Consider the following 21,550-nt stretch of genomic DNA (forward strand, 5'->3'; position numbering starts at 1 on the left):
GGGTGTGTAAACTTTTGAGCACAACTGTATACATCATACAATCACATAGACATGGCTCGGCATCGTACACATCATACATGCACAGCTTCACTCTGTACCTATTGTACACACACTGCTCTGCTCCATGTATGTATTACACACACGCGGCTCCGCTGTGTACACATTGTACAAATACATGGCTCTGCTCCATACACATGTGGCTCCGCTCCGTACACACGTGGATTTGCTGTGTACACTTTCTACGTACACGGCTCCGCTCCGTACATCTCGTACACACGCGGATCTGCTCCGTACACACATGGCTCCACTCCGCACACCTCGTACATACACGTCTCCACTCCGTACACCTCGTACACACATGGCTCTGCTCCGTACACCTCGTACACATACGGCTCCGCTCCGTACACCTCGTACACACACGGCTCCGCTCCGTACACCTCATACACATACGGCTCTGCTCCATACACCTCGTACACACACGGCTCCGCTCTGTACACCTCGTACACACGTGGCTCCTCTCCGTACACCTCGTACACAGACGGCTCCGCTCCGTACACCTCGTACACACATGGCTCTGCTCCGTACACCTCGTACACATACGGCTCCTCTCCGTACACCTCGTACACATACGGCTCAGCTCCGTACACCTCGTACACATACGGCTCAGCTCCGTACACCTCGTACACACGCGGCTCCGCTCCGTACACCTCGTACACACACGGCTCCGCTCCGTACACCTCGTACACACACGGCTCAGCTCCGTACACACACGGCTCAGCTCCGTACACACACGGCTCAGCTCCGTACACCTCGTACACACTAGTGATGTGTTGTTCGTGAACTAACCGAGACAAAGAGCCGGCTCTTTCATGTGACCAACGGGAGTCGCCTCACCACTGGGAGCTGAGCTAAAAATTTTTTTCCCCCTGCTGCTGTTTGCTTCTTCCTGCCTGGCTGGGGGCTGGGAGGAGCTGAGGAGGAGACTTAGAGCAGTGAGTACAAGTGGGGAGTGACTGGCAAGGCTTTGACTTGCGACTGGGCTCCTCCCACATGACACATAGCTGTACTGTGATTGGCTGCTCAGTGCAGTGAGTGCACACACATGATCTGTGATAGATCACAATGTGCAGTCACACAGCCTCAGTGTCACTGACATAACAGTGGATGTCCGGCAGCTGCAGGATGAGCAGAGGCGCTGAGGTCAGGCACTGAGAGCCATCTTATCCCTCTCATTATTTTCTGTAGTTCCTGCTGCTCTACAGTGGGAAAGTAATAATATAAAGCTGAGGCAGAGAAACTCTTGACAGATCCGGGGTATATCTTTAATTAACGGGCTAAGCTTCACTCTGTCCGAAGCCTTTATAAACTGCTCAAGTCTGGCTCCAGACAGAGTGACGCACCCCCTCCGGAGATTGCGGTAGACACAGCCAGTGGCATATCCAGGGGGGGGCAGCCGGGGCAGTTGCCCCGGGCGCAGCCAGCAGGGGGGCGCAGTCGGGCCGCCTAATGCAGTGGTCCGCAGTGTCTCCCCCCCGGTGGCTGCGCTCTGCCGCCCACCATCCTGTGAGCCGGCTGTTCTCTGTGACGGCTATCAAGCTGACAGCCGACGCAGAGAAGGAGGCCGCGCCGCCTCCCAGGCAGCAATTGTACTGGCGTCTATACAGACGCCAGTACGATTAGCTCTGACCGCCGGGTCAGAGCGACGTCAGCAGCGTGATCATGTCATGTGATCACGCTGCTAACGTCACTCCCCGGCGCCCAGAGCAAACGCTGGTGGTAAGTGTGCTCCTCTGTGGAGCTGAAGAACCACCGAAGATGGGAGATGGGGGGTGTTAATGAGTGGGGGGGTTATTGAGTGGGGATGGGGGTTAATGAGTCGGGGGGTTAATGAGTGGGGGTTAAAGTGTGGGGGTTAATGAGTGGGGGGTTAATGAGTGGAGATGGGGTTTAATGTGGGGATGGGGGTTAATGAGTGGGGGGTTATTGAGTGGAGATGGGGGTTAATGTGGGGATGGGGGTTAAAGTGAGGGGGTTAATGTGGGGATGGGGGTTAATGAGTGGGGGGGTTAATGAGTGAAGATGGGGGTTAATGAGTGGGGGGTTAATGAGTGGGGATGGGGGTTAATGAGTGGGGGGTTAATGAGTGGAGATGGGGTTTAATGTGGGGATGGGGGTTAAAGTGAGGGGGTTAATGTGGGGATGGGGGTTAATGAGTGGGGGGTTATTGAGTGGAGATGGGGGTTAATGTGGGGATGGGGGTTAAAGTGAGGGGGTTAATGTGGGGATGGGGGTTAATGAGTGGGGGGGTTAATGAGTGAAGATGGGGGTTAATGAGTGGGGGGTTAATGAGTGGGGATGGGGGTTAATGAGTGGGGGTTAATGAGTGGGGGGTTAATGAGTGGAGATGGGGTTTAATGTGGGGATGGGGGTTAAAGTGAGGGGGTTAATGTGGGGATGGGGGTTAATGAGTGGGGGGTTATTGAGTGGAGATGGGGGTTAATGTGGGGATGGGGGTTAAAGTGAGGGGGTTAATGTGGGGATGGGGGTTAATGAGTGGGGGGGTTAATGAGTGAAGATGGGGGTTAATGAGTGGGGGGTTAATGAGTGGGGATGGGGGTTAATGAGTGGGGGTTAATGAGTGGGGGGTTAATGAGTGGAGATGGGGTTTAATGTGGGGATGGGGGTTAAAGTGAGGGGGTTAATGTGGGGATGGGGGTTAATGAGTGGGGGGTTATTGAGTGGAGATGGGGGTTAATGTGGGGATGGGGGTTAAAGTGAGGGGGTTAATGTGGGGATGGGGGTTAATGAGTGGGGGGGTTAATGAGTGAAGATGGGGGTTAATGAGTGGGGGGTTAATGAGTGGAGATGGGGGTTAATGTAGAGATGGGGTTAAAGTGTGGGGGTTAATGTGGGGATGGGGTTAATGAGTGGGGGGGTTAATGTATGGGGGTTAATGAGTGGGGCGTTAATGAGTGTGGGGGTTAATGAGTGGCTATGGGGGTTAATGTGGGGATGGGAGTTAATAAGTGGGGGGTTAATGTGAAGGGGGGTTAATGTATGGGGTTTAATGAGTGGAGATGGGGTTAATTAGTGGGGGTGGGGGTACATAATGTGTGGGGGGATTTGGGAGTGGGGATGGGGGATACTTAATGTGTGGGGGGATTTGGGAGTAGGGACAAGGGATTACTGAGTGGGGATGGGGGATACTTAATGTGTGGGGGGATTTGGAGTGGGGATGGGGGGTACTTAATATGTGTGGTGGATTTGGAGTGGGGATGGTATTTAACGTGTGTGGGGAGATTTGAGGACACAAAATGAAGAGTATGTATGAGGGCATATATCAGGAAGCAGTATGGGGGATGGGTGCAGACAGTAAGGGGTGCGAACGGATGAATTTATGTGGGCACAGTATGGGGAGTGAGGGTGATGGGATGTGTGCAAACACAGTATGGAGAGTCGGGGGAATGTGTGAGCAGACAGTATAGAGAGTGAGGGGGTAAATATATGAGGAGACAGTATGGTGAACAGGAGGATGATAGAGGAGACAGTATGAGGAGGGAGGGGAACAGTGTGAGGCGACAGTATATTGCAGACATTTTTATTTAGGAGCATTATAATGACACTTCTATCTTTAAGGGCGTCGTGTGGAGATTTGCTGCAGAAGACCGGAGAAGATGGAAGTCTGCTGAGACGAGATGTGGATGAGAAAACTCATCATGGGGTCTGGACAAGAAGAAGAAAAGGAGAACGACTGCAGAGACGACGTCATCTATAAGGTACCTGGATGTAAATGTTATTTGTGACGCTGACTAATTCTCATGTTTTTATTTGTTAGGAACATTAAAGGGGATGTCCAGGTTTGTGCTGAGTCTACAGTCATTCTATGTGACTGCAGACGTCTGAATTCTCACAGTGCTCACTGAACGCTGTCAGGATTCTCTCGTGCCGGTAATTTACATACATGCGGTCACATGCTGACTAGACATGTGTGGCCTCACTCAATGAAAATGAACAGAGCGAGGCCAGGCACGTCTAGTCGGAATGTGGCCAGAAGTATACAAATCACATACTTGTGCTGACATGACTGTACATCGGCAAGGGAGAATCCTAAAAGTGTGCAGTGCATTCATTGTGAGAATTCAGAAGTTGCAATGTCAGGATTCAGCTCTGCAGGTTTCAGTGTCATCACATGGACACTTCACTCATATGCGATTTTCATAGATGTGGTCTTGTGACAACGAGCTTCTCTTCCTGCTTTCAGTTTTTTACTGAACATTGAGAGCATTAGGGAGAGCAGCTCGTGGGTACATGGCTAAGTGTGTAAGTCACATATGTACTTTTTTTTGGGGGGGGGGGGGGGGCGCCGAACCAAATTCTTGCCCCGGGTGCCAGAAAACCTAGATACGCCTCTGGACACAGCACCCCCCGCCGGCACGACACCTTACCGATTCGGTTTGGCCGAGGGGTCTTGCTGTGATGACAGGAGAGGGCGGGTTGTTGTTCTGGAATCGGCGCATGCGCAGTCCATGCTTTCCGGCGCTATTTTGGGAAGACACACTGCAGTGTGTCTTCAACACAGTGGCGCTGGAAAGAGAGGAATGCGCAGGCGCCGATTCCAAAGCAACAACCCGCCCTCTCCTGTCATCACAGCAGGCACAAAAGATTACAGGGGGTATTCGCCGTGAAGTCAGGAGACGGCGGGTTGTGGCGCCGAAATCGGGCGCCAATTACGGCCGCACAATCCCACACTCCTCAGACCTGGATCGGGGGATGAGGGAGTACCATGCATACCAGGATAGGGGTGTGAGAGGACCATGCATACCAGGATTGAGGGGTGAGGGGACCATGCATACCAGGATTGAGGGGTGAGGGGACCATGCATACCAGGATTTGGGGATGAGGGAACCATACATACCAAGATAGGGATGAGGGAGTACCATGCATACCAGGATTGGAGGGTGAGGGGACCGTGCATACCAGGATTGAGGGGTGAGAGGACCATGCATACCAGGATTGGGGGATGAGGGGACCATGCATACCAGGATAGGGATGAGGGAGTACCATGCATACCACGATTGGGGGGTGAGAGGACCATGCATACCAGGATTGGGGGTGAGAGGACCATGCATACCAGGATTGGGGAATGAGGGGTACCATGCATACCAGGATTGGGGGATGAGAGGACCATGCATACCAGGATTGGAGGGTGAGGGGACCATGCATATCAGGATTGAGGGGTGAGGGGACCATGCATACCAGGATAGGGGAGTGAGAGGACCATGCATACCAGTATAGGGGGTGAGAGGACCATGCATACCAGGATTGGGGGGTGAGGGGACCATGCACTCCAGGATAGGGGGGTGAGGGGACCATGCATACCAGGATAGGAGGTGAGAGGACCATGCATACCAGGATTTGGGGATGAGGGAACCATACATACCAGGATAGGGTGAGGGAGTACCATGCATACCAGGATAGGAGGTAAGAGGACCATGCATACCAGGATTGGGGGATGAGGGAGTACCATGCATACCATGATTGGGGGGGTGAGAGGACCATGCATACCAGGATAGGGGGTGAGAGGACCATGCATACCAGGATTTGGGATGAGGGAACCATACATACCAGGATAGGGATGAGGGAGTACCATGCATACCAGGATAGGGGATGAGAGGACCATGCATACCAGGATTGGGGGATGAGGGGACCATGCATACCAGGATAGGGATGAGGGAGTACCATGCATACCAGGATTGGGGGGTGAGGGGACCATGCATACCAGGATAGGGGGTGAGAGGACCATGCATATCAGGATTGGGGGGTGAGGGGACCATGCATACCAGGATTTGGGATGAGGGAACCATACATACCAGGATAGGGATGAGGGAGTACCATGCATACCAGGATAGGGGATGAGAGGACCATGCATACCAGGATTGGGGGATGAGGGGTACCATGCATACCAGGATAGGGATGAGGGAGTACCATGCATACCAGGATTTGGGGATGAGGGAACCATACATACCAAGATAGGGATGAGGGAGTACCATGCATACCAGGATTGGGGGGTGAGGGGACCGTGCATACCAGGATTGAGGGGTGAGAGGACCATGCATACCAGGATTGGGGGATGAGGGGACCATGCATACCAGGATAGGGATGAGGGAGTACCATGCATACCATGATTGGGGGGGTGAGGTGACCACGCATACCAGGATAGGGGGGTGAGGTGACCATGCATACCAGGATTGGGGGATGAGGGGTACCATGCATACCAGGATTGGGAGGTAAGGGGTGCCATGTATGGTGCAGATATCAGAGTTACTCTGTAGGAACCTGGAACATGTGTCCAAGGATTTACTTATAAGGGTATGTGCACATGTTGCGGATTGCTGTGTGGAATTTTCTGTGCGGAATCTGCATCTCTTGGCAGAATCCGCAGGTCTAAATCCGTGAGGTTTTTATGCAGATTTATTGTGGATTTTGTGCGGTTTTACACCTGCTGATTCCTATAATGGAATGGGTGTAAAAACTATGCGAAATCAGCACAAAATACTGACACGCTGCAGAAAATAAACTGCTGCGTTTCCGCTTGGATTTTTCCGCAGCATGTGCACAGCGGTTTTTCCGCCATAGAATAACATTGTACTGTAAATCACTTGTGGATCTGCAGCGTGTGCACATAGCCTTAGAATAATCAGTGCCGGCAGATGTCACTGCACTGACTAATGTAGAACACATGGGCAAATATCAGATATTAGAGGATAACAGAAATCAGCAATACGGACAGGAGTGAGGGCCTGAACCCAGGAGCTTACATTCTGAGAAAATGGCTAAAAAGCCTTCACTAGACCCCTGTACAGCTGTATAATGAGGCCCAGGCTTTATAGTTAAGAGACTGGAGTGATAAAAGTGGGGAAAGGAGCATTTTTTGCAAGAAGAGCCACTTTTTGAGCCATAAAGAGCCGGCTCTTTTTGGTGAGCGGAGCCGAGTGAGCCAGATCACCAAAAAGAGCCGGACTGCCCATTACTAGTACACACGCGGCTCAGCTCCGTACACCTCGTACACACGCGGCTCAGCTCCGTACACCTCGTACACACGCGGCTCAGCTCCGTACACCTCGTACACACGCGGCTCAGCTCCGTACACCTCGTACACACGCGGCTCAGCTCCGTACACCTCGTACACACACGGCTCAGCTCCGTACACCTCGTACACATGCGGCTCCACTCCGTACACCTTGTACACATGCAGCTCCGCTCTGTACACCTCGCACACACACGGCTCCGCACCGTACACCTCGTACACACACGGCTCTGCTCCGTACACCTCGTACACAGGGCTCTGCTCCGTACACCTCGTACACACACAGCTCTGCTCCGTACACCTCGTACACACGGCTCTGCTCCGTACACCTCGTACACACACGGCTCCGCTCCGTACACCTCGTACACACAGGGCTCCACTCCGTACACCTCGTACACACGTGGCTCAGCTCCGTACACCTTGTACACACACGGCTCTGCTCTGTACACCTCGTACACGCGGCTCAGCTCCGTACACCTTGTACACGCACGGCTCTGCTCCGTACACCTCGTACACACACTGCTCCGCTCTGTACACCTCGTACACATGCGGCTCCACTCTGTACACACACGGCTCTGCTCCGTACACCTCGTACACACACGGCTCTGCTCTGTACACCTCGTACACATGCGGCTCCACTTTGTACACACACGGCTCAGCTCCGTACACCTCGTACACACACGGCTCAGCTCCGTACACCTCGTACACACACGGCTCAGCTCCGTACACCTCGTACACACACGGCTCCCCTCCGCACACCTCGTACACACACGGCTCCGCTCCATACATCTCGTACACACATGGCTCCACTCCGTACACCTCGTACACACACGGCTCAGCTCCGTACACCTCGTACACACGCGGCTCAGCTCCGCACACCTCGTACACACGCGGCTCAGCTCCGTACACCTCGAACACACGCGGCTCAGCTCCGTACACCTCGTACACACGCGGCTCTGCTCCGTACACCTCGTACACACGCGGCTCTGCTCCGTACACCTCGTACACACGCGGCTCTGCTCCGTACACCTCGTACACACACGGCTCTGCTCCGTACACCTCTTACACACACGGCTCTGCTCCGTACACCTCGTACACACACGGCTCAACTCTGTACACCTCGTACACATGCGGCTCCACTCTGTACACACACGGCTCCGCTCCGTACACCTCGTACACACACGGCTCCACTCCGTACACCTCGTACACACACGGCTCTGCTCTGTACACCACGTACACACGCGGCTCTGCTCCGTAAAACTCGTACACACACGGCTCTGCTCCATACACCTCGTACACACACGGCTCTGCTCTGTACACCTCGTACACACACGGCTCTGCTCCATACACCTCGTACACACACGGCTCTGCTCTGTACACCTCGTACACACACGGCTCTGCTCCGTACACCTCGTACACACGCGGCTCAGCTCCGTACACCTCGTACACACACGGCTCTGCTCCGTACACCTCGTACACACACGGCTCTGCTCCGTACACCTCGTACACACACGGCTCTGCTCCGTACACCTCGTACACACACGGCTCTGCTCCGTACACCTCGTACACACACGGCTCTGCTCCGTACACCTCGTACACACACGGCTCTGCTCCGTACACCTCGTACACACACGGCTCTGCTCCGTACACCTCGTACACACACGGCTCTGCTCCGTACACCTCGTACACACACGGCTCTGCTCCGTACACCTCGTACACACACGGCTCTGCTCCGTACACCTCGTACACACACGGCTCTGCTCCGTACACCTCGTACACACACGGCTCTGCTCCGTACACCTCGTACACACGCGGCTCTGCTCCGTACACCTCGTACACACGCGGCTCCCCTCTGTACACCTCGTACACACACGGCTCTGCACCGTACACCTCGTACACACGCGGCTTCGCTCTGTACACCTCGTACACATGCGGCTCCGCTCTGTACACACACGGCTCCGCTCCGTACACCTCGTACACACACGGCTCAGCTCCGTACACCTCGTACACACGCGGCTCAGCTCCGTACACCTCGTACACACACGGCTCAGCTCCGTACACCTCGCACACACACGGCTCAGCTCCGTACACCTCGTACACACACGGCTCAGCTCCGTACACCTCGCACACAAACGGCTCAGCTCCGTACACCTCGTACACACACGGCTCCGCTCCGTACACCTCGTACACACACGGCTCCTCTCCGTACACCTCGTACACACAGGGCTCCACTCCGTACACCTCGTACACACACGGCTCTGCTCCGTACACCTCGTACACACGCGGCTCTGCTACATCCACCCTGTAAACCCCTCCTGACCCCACACAGAAACTTCCCCTCATCCAGCACCATGACAACCAGCACAGCAGAGTCCTGCATACACTGAGGCCCCTGATCATGTGACCCCTGACTCCTCCCCTCCTGTGACCTCATCCCAGGTCCTGTGCGCACAGAGCAGCCATATATGTGGAGTGCGGCTCTGCAGGTGGAGGTAGGTGCTGGAGATTCCACATTACTGGGCACAGGGGGCAGTAACTCCTCCATTACTTTGCACAGGGGGCAGTAACCCCTCCATTACTGGGCACAGGGGGCAGTAACCCCTCCATTACTGGGCACAGGGGGCAGTAACCCCTCCATTACTGGGCACAGGGGGCAGTAACCCCTCCATTACTGAGCACAGGGAGCAGTAACCCCTCCATTACTGGGCACCGGGGGCAGTAACCCCTCCATTACTGGGCACAGGGGGCAGTAACCCCTCCATTACTGAGCACAGGGAGCAGTAACCCCTCCATTACTTTGCACAGGGGGCAGTAACCCCTCCATTACTGGGCACAGGGGGCAGTAACCCCTCCATTACTGGGCACAGGGGGCGGTAACCCCTCCATTACTGGGCACAGGGGGCATTAACCCCTCCATTACTGGGCACAGGGGGCATCAACCCCTCCATTACTGGGCACAGGGGGCATTAACCCCTCCATTACTGGGCACAGGGGGCAGTAACCCCTCCATTACTGAGCACAGGGAGCAGTAACCCCTCCATTACTGGGCACCGGGGGCAGTAACCCCTCCATTACTGGGCACAGGGGGCAGTAACCCCTCCATTACTGAGCACAGGGGGCAGTAACCCCTTCATTATTGGGCACAGGAGGCAGTAACCCCTCCATTACTGGGCACAGGGGGCAGTAACCCCTCCATTACTGGGCACAGGGGGCAGTAACCCCTTCAGCGCTGAACATCTTTTGAAGTTTTATAGATACCAAGGTAAGACACACTGGTGCTCCTGAACTGAGAGAGTCTGTAGTAGCAGCAAGTGAAAAACAGGTTCTGTGCAAAACATGCTGAAGGTATACAAGCGATATAAACTACCAGTTTAAAAATCACTGCGCTTGCTCATATGGATCTGTGAGCAAAAAACCTTTGGAGTGTTGTAGGATTGAGTGGTACACTGGAGGGCGCTGGTCCATTCCAATTGCTGATATATTGTAGTGACCATGGGCGCTCACCTCAGTGAGTACGCTTAGAGGATGTTGCGCTGAAGCTGCGGAGACGCGCGCGGGGTAGAGGTCACCTGTGAGTTTATCTCTCTGAAGTAAGGGCCAGTGTTTTCTGATAATTTTATTGAATTTTATGCACCCTGAGTGATATTGTGTAATAGAGGGTAACATGTTTTCAGCCACAGACATAGGAATGAGCGTTATCTACATTTGCCCGCACTCCTGCATGAAGTTTTCTGTGCATCTGATGCCTGTCAGCATCATGGGGGGGGGGGGGGGGTAAGTTTTTATCTTTTGAAGTTTGACATCACTGTGTTCCAGACCTTTATAATTTTCTTACCCTCCCATTTTTCAGGCTTTTTACATATAATGTAACTGATTGACTTCTATTAACCCCTTCACGACCTTGAGCATTCAGGTACGTCCAAGGTCGTCTCCCTCCCTTTGATGCGGGCTCCGGTGATCTTTCTCATCGCATGACAGCTGATCTGATCCAAGATCCACCCACGGCTGTTAACCGCTTAAATGGCCTCATCACTAATCCCGCCCATCAGCGCATGTGTCATGTGAGTGCAGGGCACCGATGGGTTGTCATGACAGCCGGGGGTCTGCAGAAGAATGTAGATCGTCCCATAGCTGGAGTTCATAGGAGACGATGATTTCTGCTATACATAGGAGTGCTGAGTTCCTGCTCTGTGCAGCACAGGCGATCAGAAGATTGCAGCTTCAATTCTCCTAAGGAGACTAATGAAGCCAGTAAAACGTGGAGGGAAAAAAAAATTGAAAAAAAAACACAAGTTCAAATCACCCCCATTCAAAATAAAATAATTAAAAAATATATAACCTGTGCACTGCAGCACTCTGCTCTGCCCTCAATAGGGCAGAGCAGTGCGTCTGCGCCGAAGCCACGTCGGACAGGAAAGAAGAGGACGTCATCGCTACAAGATGGGAGGTGCCGGACCGCGACTACCTCCGTATCCGTACCGCCCCTGGGTGAGTATAATATAACTCCTTTTTCTTCTCTTTCAGGTTACATCTGAGGCTTATCTACAGCATTACAGAATGCTGCAGATAAGCCCCTGATGGCGGTGCCGACAGCTCATAGGCAAAAAAATAGGTGACATGTTCCCTTAAAATCAGATAGATATGTGGATCGCCCACTAGTGGGGATACTCGGTACCGGGCCGCTTCTTAAAGCGGAAGTGTCACAGCAGCAGTGACCCAGTCCGTGGCACTGGGCATCCAATAAAAGGGATAGTGAAAAAGGGATAATAAAGTGTTTGTGACACCACCTGTGGTATTCGGTCAGGGGACCGACGCTGCTATGCAGATCCTTTGGGATGATGACAGGACAGCAGAGATGGTTGATCTCTCCACAGGTAGAGCTGTATCCCAGGGCAGTTTGGATGTAGATGTTAAAAGTGAGGATGTCACTCACGTGTGGTACAGGAATGATTCGGAAGACACAGCAGGGTGCAGTTTCCTTTACCTTTTACTGAGCAATACAGGTACAGTCCGGGGCTCAGGTTACAGATGGTTCTGGAGCCGGTCAGCCTGGAAGCAATTTGGGGATTTCCTTAGGTTGGTTGTGATTCCTCTTTTCTAGCGCTATTCTCTGAGGTACTTGCTGCTGTATACTCTATTCAAGTCACTCTTTCTGTCTAATGCTTAAGGCCCTTTTACATTTAGCGATGCACCAGCGATCCAACCAGCGATCCGACCCGGTCAGGATCGCTGGTGCATCGCTAAATGATCGCTAGTGAGCTTTCATACAGAAAGATCTCACAGCGATGCAGCAGCGACGCAGCGCACGATACTTACCATTCACACACAGCGATCCTGCGTCCTCCTGCCCGCCTCCACGCTTCGCTGGACGTCACAGCAGGAAGTCTCATTAGGAAGCAGACGACGAGAAATGGAGCCGGACATTCTCGCGCGATCAGCGATGGACAGCGGGGGAGCCGGTCGCTGGTAAGTATCACACATAGCGATATCGCTAGCAATATCGCTATAACGTCACAAAACCAGTGACGTTATAGCGATATTGCTAGCGATATCGCTTAGTGTAAAACCCCCTTTAGGTAGAACTCCACTCGCATGACAGGCAGCAGGAGCATGCTACAGGGGTCGCCCCTGTCTGCTGTCTCCGGCTCACTCGTGCTGCTGTGTCGTCGAGTATCGGTAGGGGACAGAGGATCTGCGGTCTTCTGCCCTCTGGATTCTGCTTCCGGGGCTTTAGTACCCACACAGCCTCGGGCTCCGGTGCCTGACCACTGGCGCTCAAGCCTGGGGTGAGCTCAGATGGAGCTCCCATCCCCAGCTCCTCTCCACACGTCCTCTCTTAACCTTGTTCAGGATCTAACTCTCACTAACTTCCTCCTCCTGAGCAGAGAGAGCAGCTCCCGAACTGGGTTGTATGCTGGAATTACCTGGTAAGGGGATTCATTCTTTGCTTCCTGGCATGACATCACTCCGCCCTGGAGGGAGGCAAGGCCATTGTGGCAACCGAACTCCTAGGGTGCCACATATGTCACACAAAATACTTAATAAATAACATTTCCCACATGTCTGCTTTACATCAGCACAATTTTGGAAACATTTTTTGTTGTTGTTAGGAACTTATAAGGGTTAAAAGTTGACCAGCAATTTCTCATTTTTACAACAAAATGTACAAAACCATGTTTTTTTAGGGACCACATCACATTTGAAGTCACTTTGAGGGGTCAATATGACAGAAAATACCCAAAAGTGACACCATTCTAAAAACTGCACCTCTCAAAACCACATTCAAGAAGTTTATTAACCCTTTACATGCTTCACAGGAACTGAAGCAATGTGGGAGGAAAAAAATTAATATTTATCTTCAGAACCAATTTTTTTTTTCACAAGTGTAAAAAGAGAAAATGAACCACAAACTTTGTTGTGCAATTTCTCCTGAATACGCCAATACCCCATATGTGGGGGTAAACCACTGTTTGGGCGCACGGCAGAGCTCGGGAGGGAATGAGCGCCGTTTGACTTTTTCAACGCAGAATTGGCTGGAATTGTGATCGGACGCCATATCGCGTTTGGAGAGCCTCTGATGTGCCTAAACAGTGGAAACCTCCCACAAGTGACACCAATTTGGAAACTAGACCCCCCCCAAGGAGCTTATCTAGATGTGTGGTGAGCACTTTGAATCCCCAAGTACTTCATAGAAGTAAATAACGCACAGCCGTGAAAATAGAAAATCATTTTTTTTTCTTCAAAAATGATTTTTTTAGCCCGCTATTTTTTTATTTTCACAAGGGTAACTGGAGAAATTGGACCACAAAAGTTGTTGTGCAATTTGTTCTGAGAATGCTGATACCATATATGTGGGGGGGAACCACTTTTTTGTGCGCATGGCAGAGCTCGGAAGGGAAGGAGCGCTGTTTTGGAATGGAGACTTTGATAGAATGGTCTGCGGGCGTCATGTTGCGTTTGCAGAGCACCTGATGTGCCTATATAGTGGAAGCCCCTCAATTCTAACCCCAACACACCCCTAATCCCAACCCTAACCATAACCCTATCCCCAACACACCCCTAATCCCAACCATAACTCTAACCACAAACCTAACCCCAACACACACCTAACCCTAATCGCAACCCTAACCATAATCCTAACCACAACCCTATCCCCAACACACCCCTAATCCCAACCATAACTCTAACCACAAACTTAATCCCAACCCTAACCATAATCCTAACCACAACCCTAACCCCAACACACCCCTAACTCTAATCCCAACCACAACCCTAACCACAAGCCTAACCCTAATTCCAACCCTAACCCTAATTCTGCAAAACGTGTCTCGGGTGTATGCATCGAAGAGGCCATTGATAATAATGGTTTCGACAGAGACAACATGTGCGCTCTGTCAAGCAGATTTTTGCACGTTTACACCTACTGAAAACAGACACCCAGATCCAGTCTATTACATCTTGGTGTCTGCATCCAGTAGGCGTGTACGCCCGAAAACAATGCACGACAGAGCACACATATGCCCATGGGGAGGTTTGGATGCAATCCTCGAAAAGACTACTGAGAGTGGGCAAGTACGCAATGTGAAAGCACCCTAAGGAGTTAAATAGCGTCTACAATCGAGATTTGTAATAGTTTGGGCATTGTTCTAGGAGGGATAATGGGATTTTCCAATTGATCATAAATAGAAAATCTACACATTATATTATTTCCTGATATGTTTCACTTTTTTATCTCCAGTAATTGTATTATTACTCAGAATTCTTTATGATGTTACATCGGCCTCATTTTCTTCCCTTTCAGGTCCCTACAATATCGGTATTGGATCCTTTCAGTGCAGATTTTCTATATAAGAGACTCTTCCGGATTGAGCTGTCAAGAATGGATACGGACAGAGACAACATAGCGGAGAGGATATTACACCTCACCCTAGAGATCCTCTTCCGGCTTACTGGAGAGGTGAGAGATTCTGATGACGTCACATTACATCATTCTTATCTATGGGAATAACAGATGGACAGAACTGGAGAGGTGAGGACTCTGGAAATGTCTGTAGTGAGATTTATTAATGTGTCTCTCCATAACCAGGATTACACAGTGGTGAAGAAGACCTCTAGTGAGCACTGTCAGGACCCTGTGTCTGAGGGGAGGGAAAGACACCTGAGCACAATCACGGGGCCTCGAACTCACCCCCTGATGTATGAGGACATCAATGACCAGAAGATCCTAGAACTCACCTACAAGATGATTGAGCTGCTGACTGGAGAGGTGAAACTGCTGGGAATGCTGGGACATTATACAGTAACACTATGAAGGGATTGGGGGGATGACGGTATCATTGTATGTGTCAGGTTCCTATAAGGTGTCAGGACATCACCATCTATTTCTCCATGGAGGAGTGGGAATATTTAGAAGGACACAAAGATCTGTACAAGAACGTCATGATGGAGGATCCCCAGCCCCTCACATCACCAGGTAATAGACAGGACTAAATACATATGGCCTATAATTATATGTATGTAGAGAATGAATTCAGTCCCTGTATGTGTTTCCTCCAGATCTATCCAATAAGAGGACAACACCAGAGAGATGTCCCCGTCCTCTTCTTCCACAGGACTGTAAACAAGAAGATCCCAATGTTCCTCAGGATCATCAGGTAGATGGAGAGAAGGTGTCATGAGATCTCCCCTATGATGTGTAGATGGCTGTGAAGGTCTTGTTCTCAGTCTTGTTTTATCCACCAGTATTATATGTTTTATACTTGTGTAATGAGAACGGTGGAGATGGCAGGATTAGAACTGATCATAGATGTGACTTCTCCATCTGTCTTTAACTGTTACAATACTTGTTTCAGGGTAAAGATCTGACCCATATTAATACTACAGAGACATATGTGAGGGGTGATGATGGGTGCAATGAAGAGATTCCTACAGATAAAGGCGCAGGTGAGTAGTAACCATTAACTTCAGAGAAGTGACAGATTCTTCTCATTCACTGGCTGTCACTGATTTATAGGTTTTATCAAGTGGTCACCATTCTGCCACTGTCCCCTTTACTTTGGGCATTTGAAGTTCTTTTAATGGAGTGATGCCTATTTTGACCACAACTTACAGCTTGTTCGATCCATCCTACCCCCTGGAATTAGAAGATGTTGCTGCCCAGATATTTAAACCTTTTACCCCCGAAGATGGTTTACACATTATTGATCAGGCCAACAGATCCCGGAGATTCTGAGATTGTTTCTTCATGACATATTGTACTTCATGATAATGGTTAAAGATAATGTTAAGACTTATGTTTATTTGTGAAAAAAATGGAAATTTGGCGAAAAATTGGAAAATTTCACAATTGTCCAACTTTGAATTTTCATGCCCTTAAATCATGATATGTCACACAAAATAGTTAATAAGTAACATTTCCCACATGTCTACTTTACATCAGCACAATTTTTAAGCTAAATTTATTTTGTTAGGAAGTTATAAGGGTTAAAAGTTGACCATCAATATTATTATTATTTTTTTTTTTTCTTTCATTTTTCCAACAAAATTTACAAAACCATTCTTTTAGGGACCGCATCACATTTGAAATCACTTTGAGGGGTCTATATGATAGGAGATACTCAAAAGTGACACCATTTCTAAAAACTGCACCCCTCAAGGTGCTAAAAATCACATTCAAGAAGTTTATTTACCCCTTCTTATTCTTCACAGGAATTTTTGGAATTTGGAAAAAAAATAAGCATTTAACTTTTTTTCACAAAAAAATTAGTTCAGATACATATTTTTTTTTATTTTGACATGGATAACAGGATAAAATGGACCCCAAAATTTGTGTAATTACACCTGAGCATGCCGATACCCCATATGAGGGAGAAAACCACTGTTTGGGCACACGGCAGAGCTTGGAAGGGAAGGAGCGTCATTTGACTTTTTGAATGCAAAATTTGCGCAAACAATTGTCGGACGCCATGTCGCGTGTCGAGAGCCTCTGATGTGTCTAAACAGTGAATATCCCCCATTATTGAAACTATTTTGGAAACTAGACCCTTCAGGCAACTGTTCTAGATGTCTTGTGAGCACATTGAACCCATGTGGGGCTTCACATAAGTTTAGAACGTTGAGCCTCAAAAATAAAATAATCTAATTTTCCCCACAAATAAGTTTTTTGCCAAAAAATATTGCATTTTCATAAGGGTAACAGGAGAAATTGCACCATACAAATTGTGCATTTTCTCCTGAGTACGCCGATACCTAATATAAGGGAGTAAACTGTTTGGGCGCACGGCAGGGCTCGAAAGGGAAGGAGCGTCATTTGACTTTTTAAATGTAACATTTCCTGGAATCAATAGTAGACATCAAATCCCATTTGGAGAGCCCATTATGTGCCTAAACAGTGAAAACTCCCCAACAATTGACCCTTTTTTGGAAACTAGACTCCTCAAGGAATTGTACAGTGGGTACAGAAACTATTCCGACCACTTTGAATTTTTCACTCTTCGTTTCATTGCAGTGTAGTGCAGCGGAGTCCTTGCTGTGCAGTGAGAAGGAACCTAGGAAAAGTTCATAATAAAGTCTTGTTTAATGTACAGCGTACTCACAAACAGATAGTAAAACGGGTCCTCCGTTACACAGCCGGGAAAACAAAGACTGTCTGTAATCGGTTGCCGTGGACGACTACACTACCGTGTACTCTGGGGTGCTAGGATTTAGGCTCCGCTTGGCCGTGTGTTGCCTTACACAGAAAGGGCTCTTCAAAAGCCTCCTGCTCGGTCTGCTTCCAAGACCAACACTGACACCCCCAAACCCTCTTGCAGGGTTTTTTTCCTCTCCGCTAGATTCTGTGGCCATGGACCACTGGTAAGATCCGGGCTGGCGGAAATGGACTGGCTCCGCTACCTTCCTGCAGTCCGTTTCAAAAATAAAAGCCCATACTGGTTTTTCCCAAACAACTCCTTGGTCAAAATTGCTTGACCAGGTTCAAATTTAAGGGGTCTTTACACATAGCGATATCACTAAAGCGTCACAGATTTTGTGACGCAGCAGCAATATCGCTATGTGTGATACTTACCTCCGACCGGCTCCCCCGCTGTCTGTTGCTGATCGCGCAGCTCCATTTCTCGTTGGGCGCTTCCTGCTGGCGCCGACGAGCGACGTGTGGACGCGGGCGGGAGGACGCCAGGATCGCCGCGTCTGAAAGGTAAGTAACGACCGATGCTGCGTCGCTACATCGCTGTGAGATCTGCCTGTGTGGCAGCTCACTAGCGACCATTTAGCGATGCACCAGCGATCCTGACCGGGTCGTATCGTTGTCGGGATCGCTGGTGCATCGCTAAATGTAAAGGGGCCTTTACTTTTATTCTGCCTTGTGACTCACAGGCATCCTGCTGTGACCACAAGGCACTCCAGCTGATCTAATACACTTCTGAGCGCATCCTGGGGGACACATAGCGACCCTCGCATATGACACCGGTCACTGCCTCACAGCAGCCATTTGGTAAATACAAAAAAGTGCATTTTTGTTCTCATTAATGTACACTCTGCACCCCATCTTAACTGAAAAAAACACAGAAATGAAGACATTATTTATTAAAAAAGAAAAACTGAAATAACACATGGTCATAAGTATTCAGACCCTTTGCTCAGACACTCATATTTAAATCACATGCTGTACATTTCCTTGTGATCCTCCTTGAGATGGTTCTACTCCTTCATTGGAGTCCAGCTGTGTTTAATTAAACTGATAGGACTTGATTTGTAAAGGCACACACCTGTCTATATAAGACCTCACAGTGCATGTCAGACCAAATGAGAGAGTGAAAAATTGAAAGGGGTCTGAATACTTTCCATACCCACTGTATTTAGATGTGTGCTGAGCACCTTGACCCCCCAGGTGCTTCACGGAACTTTATTACGTTGAGCCGTGAAAATGATGAAATCACATTTTCCCCACAAACATGTTATTTTAGCCCCAAATTTTGCATTTTCATAAGGGTAACAGGAGAAATTGCACCATACAATTTGTAGTGTAACTTCTCCTGAGTACGCTGATAGCCCATGTGGGGGAATACTACTTTTGAGGCACAGTGCAAAGCTCAGGGGAAGAGGCACCATATTGGAGTACAAATTTTGCTGGAATGGTGTGAGGGTGCCATGTCACATTGACAGAGCCCTTGAAGTGCCAGAACAACAAACCCCCGAATTCATCTCGGGAACATCATATTGGCACCACATGTGTCTCACAGAATTTTATACCATTTTGTGGTGAACACAGAGTAAATTACATTTTTACCACTAAAATGTTGTTTTAACCTCAAGTTTTCAATTTTTCTTAGGGCTAATAGGAATTTTTTTTACAACAAACAGAGGTCCAATTTTTCCTGAGTGCGCCAATACTCTACGTGTAATCGGGAAATATTTTTCAGGTACAGTGCAAAGCTCAGAAGACAAGGAGCACCAGATTTTACTGTTATGCAGGTTTTTACTGATTTTTACTGTTACGCAGGTACAATGACCCACTGGGTGAGCCCATGAGGTGCCAGAACAGCATAAGTGACCCAAGTTTACAAACTACACTTCTCAATTAATTAATCTAGGGGTTCAGTGATCATATTGACACCACAGATGTGTCACAGAATTTTATACTATTGGGCAGTGAAGAAAAAATAAGTACATTTTTACCACCAAAATGTTGTTTTAGTCCCAGAATTTACATTTTCACACAAGAAGTGGGTAAAAATGGCACCATACTTTGTCCCACAACTTCTACTGAACGTGACAATACCCCTTATGTGGTTGTACAGTGCTATTTAGCCTTATGGAGAGACTTGTGAGGAACGAAGCGCTATTTGCCTCAATATACAGTGCCCCTAATTGCTAGAAGAGCAGATTCCCCCCTCAAGTGACCCCATTGTGGAAATTATACCCCTTTGGGAATTTATCTACAGGTGTAGTGACAATTTTGACTCCATGGGTATTTTCCAGAAACAAGCAACAATGAATGTTGCCGAGTGAAAATTGCAAACTGCCATTGTAGTGACCAGTACGTTGCAGTCACCAGTACGTTATGCCCAGCCCATGCTTCTGGAGAAATGCACCTGTAAGTTAGTCAGGTTTTCATGGCTTCCGAAATGCCAAACATGTGGACACTATATGTTGTATAAGGCACACTGTGGGGCTCAGAAGGGAGGGGGCATTTGGATTTAGGAGCAGAGAATTTGCTGAATTTCTTTTGGAGGGCGAGGGGCCATTTCGTTTTTTCCAGGGCCTTTGTACTACCAGTAACATGGAAGCCCCCTATATTTCCGCTAACAGATGACAGACCTGAGTGAGGACTTCCTTTTTTTTGTGGATTGAGTTGAAGAAGCTTTTATTGGGAATATTTCACACAATGTTTGGTATCACATCCGGCGTTCTACGCTGACCACGACCACTTACTTTGGGGTTTCCATCTACATCTCTGAGTGACATGGTTCAGATGAAAGGCCCGAGGGATCCATTCACTATAATGAGGCAGCAGAGTTACTCTGGATTTCGTCTGGCCTCTGTTCAGTGGAGTCCTTCTTTTTAGAAGTGCACAAAACTGTGGCCGACAACACGTTTATGCAATCCTAAAAAGACTGATACCACCGGATCACAGGTCAGACGGCGTCCACAGTGCCTCCATCTGCCTCATTATAGAGAATCTTCCGCCGTGGGTTCCGTCTGAATCACGTATTTCAGAGATTTACACGTAAATCCCAATGCAAGCACTCAGCGCAGAGCGTAGGATAATTGTGCGCTCAGCCTTACTGCGATCTTTGGGAGGCAGAATGAAAAAATCAACAGCAGGTGAAGAATTGGTTTTATTTCTTTTTTACGCCATTCCTCCTGCGGTATAAGTGATTAGGCAGCTTTATTCTTCGGGTCGGTTACAGTGGTGTCAGATTTATATCGGGTTTTTATGTTTGGTTGCTGTCACACACTAAAAGATGCTTTTTATTGCAAAAAATAGTTCTTGCATCACCATAGTTTGAGAGCTATGTGAGGGCTTGATTTTTGCTGGACGTGTTGACATTTTTATTTGTACTATTTTCAAGCACATGACATTTTTTGATCACTTTCTATACCGGTTTTTGGGAGGCAGAATGAACAAAACCCAGCAATGTAGGAATTTTTTCTTTTTTAGGGGGAGTTTATGCAGTTCCGTGTGTGATAAAATTGATAAGGCAGTTTTATTCTTCGGGTCAATACGATTTCCTCGATACCTCATTTATATGCTTTTTTTTGTTTTGGCAGTTTTACATAATAAAAACTAGTTTGTTTATTTATATCCGTCTTTTTGATCGCATTTTATTACATTTTTTGTTCGGCGGTATGATGATAAAGCTTTGTTTTTTGCCTTGTTTTTTTATTTTTTATGGTGTTCACTAAAGGGGTTAACGAGTGGGACAGTTCTATAGATCAGGTCGTTGCGGAGGCGACGATACC

General features: G+C 49.0%; 1 protein-coding gene across 1 annotated transcript in view; it reads left to right on the forward strand.

Annotated features, from left to right (window-relative positions):
• The first annotated feature begins 1,140 nt into the window (after nt 1-1,140).
• The window catches only part of LOC141052979 (uncharacterized), a 118,379-nt gene continuing 97,969 nt past the window's right edge, over nt 1,141-21,550 (forward strand). Inside the window, exons 1-7 of the mRNA XM_073550307.1 lie at nt 1,141-1,200; nt 3,637-3,776; nt 14,889-15,044; nt 15,174-15,353; nt 15,437-15,560; nt 15,644-15,741; nt 15,940-16,030. Coding sequence (XP_073406408.1) covers nt 3,696-3,776; nt 14,889-15,044; nt 15,174-15,353; nt 15,437-15,560; nt 15,644-15,741; nt 15,940-16,030 — 730 coding nt within the window. The 5' untranslated portion in view covers nt 1,141-1,200; nt 3,637-3,695. The remainder of the gene's footprint in view (nt 1,201-3,636; nt 3,777-14,888; nt 15,045-15,173; nt 15,354-15,436; nt 15,561-15,643; nt 15,742-15,939; nt 16,031-21,550) is intronic.

This window comes from Dendrobates tinctorius, unplaced genomic scaffold (genome assembly GCF_039654945.1).
Source record: "Dendrobates tinctorius isolate UK_male_01 unplaced genomic scaffold, ASM3965494v1 ptg000164l, whole genome shotgun sequence".
In the NCBI taxonomy this organism is placed as follows: domain Eukaryota; kingdom Metazoa; phylum Chordata; class Amphibia; order Anura; family Dendrobatidae; genus Dendrobates; species Dendrobates tinctorius.